Below are 10,000 nucleotides of genomic sequence, written 5' to 3'. Positions count from 1 at the left end.
TATGCACATGTTGTTATAGTAGCTGGCTAATATTTACATTTCTTTACTTAGAATTTACAAGCTAGTCTGGCCATATTTCGACTGGCAAGACCTCGGCCTTCGAGCGAAGAATGTTACCGACATATCTGGGTTTAATTACTACGGAAATTACTACCTCGTGTTTAGCACGATCAATTCGGTGAGCACATCGGCCATTTCCAAGGGTAACGTTTGATAATTCAAAGTGAATAGATTTGATAATACCTACATGTTTTCCAATGCAGTCTTGCATTAATTGCTGCAACCATTTGACTGGATGGATGACTTTGATGCCAAATTCTCTCGCAGGAAGGTTCCCAGGTCTACCGCTTTTTTGTTTATTTTTTCCAAAAAAAAAAAAAAATTGCCAAGTTGTTGACCCTCCCCACCCCCTTTATTCCAATACATTTTCACCAGATGAGCGACTGCTGCTATGGCAGGAATTGGACAAGGGCATGGAGGTTGCCCCAGTGGATAGTATCCAGACTTATAGATTTTCGTCCCTAGAATCCATCATAATGGTTGCCTATGGTGTAAGTAGCTCCTTTAATAGAACTGTATGGTAGCCCTTCATATTTTCCTTCTAGGGAAATATTTGATTGCAAAGTCTTTCTAAAGGATGCAAGCAGTAGTAAAATTTGTTTGTGAAATGTATGAATTGATATGTATAATAATATAAACAATATATATATATAATTTTTTTTTTTTGCAGGGAAAAGTAGCATTTTATGCAGATGATGTATATGGACATTTCAACTTGGATTTCGTCATGCATACGAATTGTAACAGCATAGGTGACCTTGCAATGGTCAAAATGAGTGATGCATACGTTGTTACATATATTTGTGTGGACGGAAGCGGTAACACGGTGATGAAAGCACAACTTGTTGATTTGGAAGTAATTGACCTAGGTAAGAGCTGGAATTAATTGTCAACAAAAAAAGAATTACTGATATCCATGTTTGAAATGTCCTCTGTTCAAATTTCCCTTTAGCTGAAGTCTTTGGCTGGCTTATTCAAAAGCCACAACACCATTGCTTCACCACTTAGGTTTGCATTGTCATTAGATTTTTTTTTTTTTTTTAACTAACCGTAAATAGTATTTACCACATGGCTTTGGAAGGTAATTAGGTATTTTTAAGTTGTAAAGTAATTGGCTGGTATCTAACTATAATAAGTGTATAATTTTAACTTTTACCATATGGTAATGCTATGACTTTGAGAACAAAATTAGCTGGTCTATAATTGGAATATATAGGTAACGTGTCATGGTTTCCACAATTTCCTAGTCACAAGAAGCCAGATTTGTGGAGCAGATGCTTTGCCGGGCTTTTGTACAGGTTAGCGAGTCGGTGAGTGTGACAACAAGTGTTGACTTGATCTGAACTTGGTCCTTATCCACCATGGTAGCCAATCACAGTAATAAATGCCAGGCAACCGTGAAAACTCGCGAGCTTGAACGGTTGCTCGATCTGACAACCACGGGGATGCGAGACTGGCGCGCTATGACTGTACTGGCCCAACAGCTATTTCCTAGTGTTCATATGCGGTTGTATCTGTTAGAATTGCTTGGCAACTACACCATAATTGATGGTCAAAAGCTAAAACAATTTGAACTGAAACATGAAATAGTTAACTTCCTAAAATGCTATGGGTCTTGCTCCCTGGGAGTTCTTTCCATGACAGGAGCTAATGCCTTTGAAATTAGGCAACAAGACACTATTAGGTTCAATTTAGTTCGTTCATGGCACAAATGCTTCAAAAATACTTGTCCAACGTTTTCTATAAGTGTAATTTTGACATGCAGTTAACTCTTTGGATCAATTTCATAAGGTCAAAGCACATCAGGACATTTTAATGCTGCTTGACCCTTGCATTCCAATCCGCTGGAATTGAAGGCCTATCAAGCGTTTTTTGTCCATTATTAGTAGATTGTCCAAATAGTACTAGTAATATGAATGGGACATTTGGAGCGTTTCCTCCACCACCACCCCTAATAACCCTATATCACCATGCCCCTTTGAAGGCCTCTTTCTGCTTATTTTCATTTCCTCCAGCCAAACCGATTATTAGGCCAGGATCCTTATACCCTAGTTAGGACCCCTCCCTCAGCCTGTTTTCGTTTCCTCGTGGTATATTTTTATTTTTTATACTTCTGCATGAATTTCATTCTTTTCTAATAAGAAACCTGTTATTTTCTTGATTAAATTGTGCAATATTTGCACAATTTTAGGGTTAACTTAAGTTATTTCATCACTGATATTCCACTGTGTGGTATGTATTTGATATATGGCAAGAAAATGTACATTTTCTGAAGTCTCTTACAAGGCCTAACACCAAAATTATCAACTTTGGTCGGCACGCGTGCTGAAACCTTTGCAGCTTTGGGGGTACAATTATAAATAGCTGGTCCAACCCTACCCTCACTCCACCTTACACGTCTGTCCAATTATGTAAGGAGTTTTAAAGCGCTCACAGCTAATTGCCTCAAAAGTAAACAGGCTGTAATTTGCCACAATTCTCTTACTAGTAATTTTTGTAAAGTCAGTCCTTCCAATCCACCCCAACTTGAAATACTAGGCTAGACTACAGTAACCCTATTTCCATATAGGTTATTTTTAATTGATGGAGGGAAGGCATCATTAACCATCTAGTTCTAACCTCGTCCCTCCCTATCTACCTTAATTCCAATTTCTCAGCCAAAAGTAACCGACACAATGTACCAGGACTGAAATGTATTGGCTACCAAAAGTAAAAGTAGAAAAAATTCTTTTTCATCTTTGCAGAGGAGCCTAAAGATGAAATGGATTCTCTTAGGGAGTGCCTTGATACTATCAAAGAAGATATTGTTTCTAGGAAATCATCCATAGAATATCTGGAAGTAGTTGTAACAACCGATCTTCTAATTGCTACTGACAAACCACAGGTTTGTAAAAGGATTGCAGTTAAATATTTAGCTCGACTGCAAACAAATATAATTTAATGTAACATTCTAAATTACAGACATGGGTTGATGAATATGTTTGCCCCTTGCCGGTGACTATCAGTGGTACATTAATATCGCAAGAAACGGTGATCATTGGTGATGGCAGTGCACAGCTACATGAGGAAACTTACAACCAGTTTGTAACCAAAACAAATAGTCTAGAGGTTAGTATATACCTATTTTGCGCACTTGTTTAGAAGTGCACATCAAGAAGTGTCTGATGTCGGTATCTCTCTTGGCCAGAACAACGTGGACTCTGTGAACTCGGGTATGAATAATGTCCTTTACCACTCAAAGGACCAGATTATCACAGGACCCATTGCAGTGACATCACTTACTGCGGACAAGTTTGAATCCAACACAACAAAGCTGACAGAGGTAGGTAAATTGACGTGTAACTGAATTTATTATTTTTTTTCTTAGACCAGAAATCCGATGCAGTTTGATTTTAATTGATTTCTTCCAGTCAAACGGAACGCCATTGCTTAGCCTGGCAGAGGTGTTTATGATTGACGGCATAGATCAACAAGTGGGTTCTTCAATGTACATCGGCACGATGAAAACTGATGCCTTCAGCACACGGGATGGAGCATCTTCTGCAACAGTTAATGGAATACTAACAAACCGTATGTTCAGACTGGTGTTGGATAAAGTTGTATATAAATGGTCTATATAGTTCCTTCGTGATTTAGCATTCTTGATATGCACATGGCAGGAACTAAGAAATTATTCTACATTTCAGAGCTTATGCGGAAGAGTCTCGCTTCTCAGGAAGTGACTGGAAAGTTCGAGTATGAGGACTTGAATGTACAAAGCATTGAGGGCTTGACAACTAATGACCAGTCCCTAACTATTAATGGGATCGATACTAATACCATAGTAATGAAGGGAAAGAATGCTTCCTTCCTGGATAAGAAGACTTTCGAGAGCTTGACTGTGTTGGAAAGCGTCGACATTGAACTCCTGAATGAGGTGAGTAAGACCTCTGGAGAGATTATTTACAATAGGTACGAATTGCAATAAACCAAATGAATCTTCTTCCAGATCGATCTATCGGACCTTGCTGAGGACTTGGTGTTTGTTAATTCATTCAATACCCAAATCCTGGATGGTCGCTTTACTCTGCAAGATGTGACTGTGGATGGCAACGTAGATGTGAGCTTGATCAACAATGTCGACATGAAGGAGCTGAATAACCTGGTTGTCAAAAAGTCTGGGGACTACTCCTTATCTGGTAAGATGAAGTCCGACTTCATTAGCATACAAAAATATTGCTAAATGTGCAATGTTTTTCTTCAGCAGTGCAGTAACTAAGTTTCATTCATACAGGTGATGTCACCTACCAAAACAATTTGGGGGTTACTGGTACCTTGACCAGCCCAAAATTGAATGGCATTGATGTGAGCAATATTGTAGACCTGCAGATGGATCACATAACAGGCAACTATACCTTCACAAATGTGAATGTGGACACTGCAATCAACAGTAACAACATCAATGGAATAGACACGAATGTTGATGTAGTGACCATTGATGCTGATGAGACTGTGTTGGGTAAGTTTGAACAGGGGGGAGGGGGGGCCTTGAAGTCCCATTAACCCATTGTGGAAGAGGGATAGTCTCCACAATGGATTTTACTTTGGTTATAGTTTCAAAAGACCAAGAGTAGGGAACCTTCACGTAACACATCTTTTTCCGTATTTTGTTGAAAGACATGGGAGTAAACTAAAATTGTAGTATAGAGTCCATATCAGCTCGGTATTTTCTCTATACTCTTGTCCTATAAAAAAAAAAAATAATAATAAATAAATGAATAAATAAATAAATGAATTTTTTTATTCATTTATTACTGTGAACTAATATGAAACATGCCTACTGGCATAGGGGCACATTTTTGACACTGGGCATGGTTTGAGTGTGCCTGCACAGCCTTCATTGGCTGTACTTGATAGAGCAATGGCACAAGTGGCCAACCTCTTTAGATAAAGAATGCCTTAAGTTGCACCTATCTATGGTCTCTTATGCACTCTTCTATTGGTGTTATAAATTATTTCTTTTAGGCTTTGTAGGTTGGGTGAAACCCATTTTGCTTACTACTACAGAAATTATAGTATGAGTGCAAATGGCATCACTCGCTCATTAATCTTGGCAAACTCTATCCCAAATTCCCAAATGTTATGTGCATGACACCCATCATCAGCACAAATCTTTTGTGTATCATTCATCCTCATATTAACCCGTTACAATGTGATTACCCCCTTAAGGTCAATCCATTTATATTTTTAGGTCGACTTACCTTCACTGACGATGTGTCCGTGATTGGACCTGAGGGAGTAGAATTGGTTGTCTTGGCTACCATCAATAGTATCCATCCAAGTACCCTTAAAACCATAGATGACCAGGGTAACCTTCAAATTAATACCAATGTAACCTTTAATACTACTCTACATGTAAGTGAGACTGCACCAAGGGAAGTTTGAGGCATGTGTTCAAATGTATTGGAATATTTTCTTCACATGCAAATAGTCACCACTGTAGCTTTGTCTTAATATTGGAATAACTTTAAATTGCCCTCCCAGGTATCTGCAAATGTTGTCCTTGATGTTGTAAATAATTTGGATATGAGAGGCATTGAAGACCGATACTGGAGGAAGAGTACTGACCAGATAGTAACTGTTGGGCCAAGTATAGACAGTGTTACTTTCGAGTAAGTGAAGCCTTTATTTGCATCCACGAACTGCAGGGGTCTATCATAGGTGTAGAAACTTATGCTTGTGCTCTTTACATTAAATGCATAAACTATACTTCTAGAGCACCTGCGACTGCACAAAGTGTCAACGGCCATCAGATGAACGACTTCTTGAATGTTGCAGGCTCGCAAATTATCGATGGAACCTATTCCTTCCAAGTGGGTTGGCTAGTGCAAGCATAAATTTTCTATCTTTTCTGCAAGATATTGACTATCAGTTATCAAATAGTATGGAAGGCATAAAGAATGCCTTGCATGGAACCATTTTATATTACCATATGATTTTACTTGTCCATGGATCAGAGCTTGGTTACAATTGATGGTAGTCTTGACATGGTGGACGGAAAGACCATCAGTGGGGTGGATGTGTCTGCACTGAAAAATAACCTGGTAACCCTGGCTGATGATCAAAGCATAGATGCACTAACGGTAGGTGAAATGGGCATTCAGTATGGCATGAAATAGTGGCTGTGACAACCTCTCCAATATACTTACGGAAATGTTTTTTTTAGAGCTTTTCAGGGGAAATCAGCGCTTCAGGTAACCTAATGTTGTCTGGTAAGCTGAATGGATGGGATCTGACATCAGATTTAATGAGGCTCGACTTGTCCTTGCCTCTTACTGGTAAGATTTATATTTCATGAGATAAGATATGAATGTTAATTGTGCATATGGCAAATTAAAATGGATTGGTGCCCAGGCTACATCAAACCTAAAATTCCTGTACAGGAAGCTTGACATTTGTGGATAAGACAACGGCAACATCTCTGAAGTTGTCAAATTCGAACCTTGTGGTGCAGAGCCTTAATGGGCTGAATGTGGAAAATGCAAAGGCTGACTTGGTGCTAGTAAATGAAGATGCATCAATTGCTGGGTCACTAAAATTTACATCTAGTGTATCTGGTAGGTTTTGGTAAATGGTTTGAATCTGACATTTAGCATTGCTGTAAATCCCTATAAACTAAATGATATAAATTGTATCACCTGACAGCAAAGAGCCTTGATGTTAGTGGCACAGTTGACAACGTTGACATGGGAGACCTTGTCAGTCGCAGCCTTAAGAAGAATTCTGCTACTGCGCAGTCGGTATCGGGAGCGATCAGCGTGAATAAGGGAGTCGACTTTGGTCAGAACCCATCTCTAGGTGTGGTTAATGGCAAGGACTGGACCACCCACCTGGCCAAGGCAAGCATTTGGTGTACACCATGCATGCATGCATATGTAACATGTAGTAAAGTGCTTGTATAACTGTTGGTGTGGCTTTCAGGTTGTGCCAGTGAACTATAATGGTGTGATTAGTGGCAGGAAGACCTTCAGCCAACCCTTGTCCATATCTGGCAACTTCAATCCCACCACTCTAAATGGCTTTGATGTAGCCCAACTGGCAAGTCGAATTCTTACAAAGGGTACAAATCAGAACGTTGCTGGCAAATACACTATCAACGGCGACGTTACAGCCAGTAAGTATATTTGGATCAAGTCGTTGATAGTGCAAAAAACTGCGAACAATCGCTGCTCGGGTGAAGGACATCACCCCCCTACCCCACCCAAGAGCTTACATCGATATATTCATGTAGTCTAGGTCCCCCCCCCCTCATATCTTATGAGCTGATAATTTGTGAATTGGTACTCCCTCCTCTAAGCATTGTACTCATTGTCCATAATGAATATAGGCTGTCAATTGAATTGGAGACAAAGTTACCAATATTAATCTTTCCTACATTGTCTTTAGTGAAAGATAAAAAGCAATTTGACTCGATTGCAAAGCCTTACCAAATTTGCAGTAGCAAAAGCCCTGCAAATATTGCAACGTGTATATATGTTTCTTTTTTTTTTTTTTACCTAATGCAAGGTAATTGGGTCATTCTGCAACCAGCTCTTTAGTATCTGGTATATGAATGAATTAATTACATTTCACAGGAAATGTAAATGCCCCAGAGATCGATGGGGTAAGTACTGCCAACCTGGTGTTGGTGGACCAGACCAGCTCTGTAAGTGGAACCGTCACATTTGCTGAAAGCTTAGAAACGAAGGATATCACTTCCAACTCCGGCATACTTGATGGTTGCGACCTTATTCAGGTATGTAGGATTACCATGTATCTACTAAATTGTAGATGCATTTATCATGTGATAATTTATTAGATTCTCGTTTCTTTTATAGCTCAATACTTCAACGGTATGGAGGGCAGCAGATGGAAGTATAGAAATAGCCTTCCCAGTCACTCTGAATAGCCTTAGTGTGGGAGGAGATTGTGCGGTGAATGATGCTGTCAAAGCAGGCACACAAGAGGTTTTGAACTTCCTAGATACTCTGGTCTTGAAGTCTTCTGACCAAGAAATCTCGGGTGACTATAAAATTTTACCATCCAGTATATCGGATTTCAGATTTTAGGGGAAATTAAGAATGCGCATATTTTTGGTCTTCCATGAAATTTGGTCAATGGTTAAATTGATCAAATCAATGTAATCATACCTAAAAGCAAACATTGGCCCCACTACCCTCCCATTGTTCTTCCCATCGCATAGTTAATCATGAACAATTGATTACACAATTACTTCAAAAATGGTTACTGAGGCTATTAAAATCTAGCCTGAATTGTCCTCCACCTTGATTTGACTTTGGGTACACACTGCACTATTTGTAGGTTACAAGATCTCATTTAAATTTACAGGAGAAGTAGAATTCATTACGGATATTACCATGAAAAACCTCGTGGCTGGCACTGCAGATGGGGTCGACATCGACAACTTGTATGATGTAACTGTTCTGGACAACGAGGATAGTGTAAGTTGACTGAACAAGAGATTGACCTTCAATAGGTCAAATGACTGTCTATTAACCAACTGTACTTTACTCCAGGTCATTGATTGTGATGTTGCCTTCACCACGCATTTGTCTGTGCAAGACTTGGATGTGACTTCAGCAGTTTCTGGTCTGGGCACTGAAGGGGTGTTAATAGACCACATTAACGTGACCGACATGAATGTAAATGCAGTCCTGCTTCAGGGAGGATCTTATCTGATGACTGGTGCCAAGACTTTCACCGGTGGTTTAACTACTAGTGGACTTGGAATTGGCGGTAGGTATGGTCTGATTTGCCGTAACTATAAAAAATATATAATTTTTTAGCACTAACATTGTTTATGGTAACCCCCAGGATCACTAGGAGGCATACCTGTAACAGAGCTTGTGGTTGTTTCATCAAGCAGTAGACTTGCTGATGACCTTATCTTCAGAGCTCCTACAACTGTCAAGGGAGATCTACAGGTAAGTTTGCTGTAATTCTTGGTAGTTGCATGTAATTAGCAATAACTGGTTACTCCTGATCTTCAACCATTTCAGGTTGAAGGATTGATAGATAATGTGGATTTGGGTCAGCTCTTGGTTGACAGAATCACTCTCGACAGTGCAGAGACTTTAACATCCTCTACTAGCTTCCAGGGAATAAACGTTGAAGGTATGAAGTCTTGAAGCATGTTCCATTATAAAACTGGATAATTCAAAATGGGTGGTAAATCCACTGTATGATTTCTTTACAATCCACAGGTGATCTTGTGGTGGAAGAGATCAATGGCATAAGCCTCTCTGATATTGTACTAAAGTCTGGAAGGAATAGACATGACATTACTGGAGAAAAGAACTTTGCTGGTGGACTCCACGCTAAAGGGGAAATCCAGGCTACAGTGATCAATGGAGTAAACATTCACGAACTAAATGGAAAAATTGTTCGAAAGGATAGAGCAACTACGATAAACACTAATATGGTTAGTATATAGTTAGACATGGTATTGTAGCATTTTCACCCTACACTTTCTGGCTTGATGTCCATGTATTGTCTTCTTGTACAGATCTTCGAGAATACTGTGGAAGCAAAGAGTGCAATTGACGTAGTGGGAGCAGTAAATGGCTATAAGCTTTCTGATGTGAATTATCCACCATCAGTATTGAATCAAAACATAATCAGCAAGAGTAATAAACTGGCTGACCTCAACAAGACCCTTTCTGATATCTTTGTTGACACAAAGACGCTTGCATGTGGTAAGTAAGGTATTGGTGATGCTACAAGATATGGTCTAATCTGAAAGGGGATACTAATCCTATCTGTGCTTTTCAGGCATGTACGAAACGATTCTATATGGTGAAATTCTGAACGTAGAAAACGTAGCATTTTCTGGGAAAATGAGTTTTGGAAACTTCGGAGATACACCATTCTTGGTATTGCGAGAGTGCGATATACTTTGCAC

At 39.4% G+C, this 10,000-nt stretch overlaps 1 protein-coding gene across 4 annotated transcripts in view; it reads left to right on the top strand.

Moving 5' to 3' along the window:
- Positions 1-10,000, top strand: part of LOC122244196 (uncharacterized) — an 88,706-nt gene that overhangs the window by 76,945 nt on the left and 1,761 nt on the right. For all 4 annotated transcript variants that reach the window (XM_086537692.1, XM_086537693.1, XM_086537690.1 and 1 more), the window contains exons 9-34: positions 436-551; positions 731-929; positions 2,805-2,944; positions 3,022-3,168; positions 3,248-3,382; positions 3,471-3,630; positions 3,747-3,976; positions 4,049-4,238; positions 4,334-4,558; positions 5,291-5,454; positions 5,584-5,711; positions 5,816-5,912; positions 6,057-6,182; positions 6,266-6,377; positions 6,483-6,656; positions 6,745-6,938; positions 7,021-7,213; positions 7,674-7,834; positions 7,917-8,100; positions 8,428-8,540; positions 8,616-8,835; positions 8,914-9,023; positions 9,099-9,213; positions 9,303-9,520; positions 9,605-9,794; positions 9,871-10,000. The exon at positions 9,871-10,000 is cut by the window's right edge and continues 28 nt beyond it. In XM_086537692.1, the coding sequence (XP_086393818.1) occupies positions 436-551; positions 731-929; positions 2,805-2,944; positions 3,022-3,168; positions 3,248-3,382; positions 3,471-3,630; positions 3,747-3,976; positions 4,049-4,238; positions 4,334-4,558; positions 5,291-5,454; positions 5,584-5,711; positions 5,816-5,912; positions 6,057-6,182; positions 6,266-6,377; positions 6,483-6,656; positions 6,745-6,938; positions 7,021-7,213; positions 7,674-7,834; positions 7,917-8,100; positions 8,428-8,540; positions 8,616-8,835; positions 8,914-9,023; positions 9,099-9,213; positions 9,303-9,520; positions 9,605-9,794; positions 9,871-10,000 (4,171 nt within the window). The remainder of the gene's footprint in view (positions 1-435; positions 552-730; positions 930-2,804; positions 2,945-3,021; positions 3,169-3,247; positions 3,383-3,470; positions 3,631-3,746; positions 3,977-4,048; positions 4,239-4,333; positions 4,559-5,290; positions 5,455-5,583; positions 5,712-5,815; positions 5,913-6,056; positions 6,183-6,265; positions 6,378-6,482; positions 6,657-6,744; positions 6,939-7,020; positions 7,214-7,673; positions 7,835-7,916; positions 8,101-8,427; positions 8,541-8,615; positions 8,836-8,913; positions 9,024-9,098; positions 9,214-9,302; positions 9,521-9,604; positions 9,795-9,870) is intronic.

The sequence above is a fragment of the Penaeus japonicus genome, unplaced genomic scaffold (assembly GCF_977035675.1).
Source record: "Penaeus japonicus unplaced genomic scaffold, GWHDUDI00000001_assembly GWHDUDI00000006, whole genome shotgun sequence".
Classification (NCBI taxonomy): Eukaryota; Metazoa; Arthropoda; class Malacostraca; order Decapoda; family Penaeidae; genus Penaeus; species Penaeus japonicus.
Note: the sequence above shows the minus strand (reverse complement) of the source record. Positions and strands in the feature narration are given on the sequence as shown.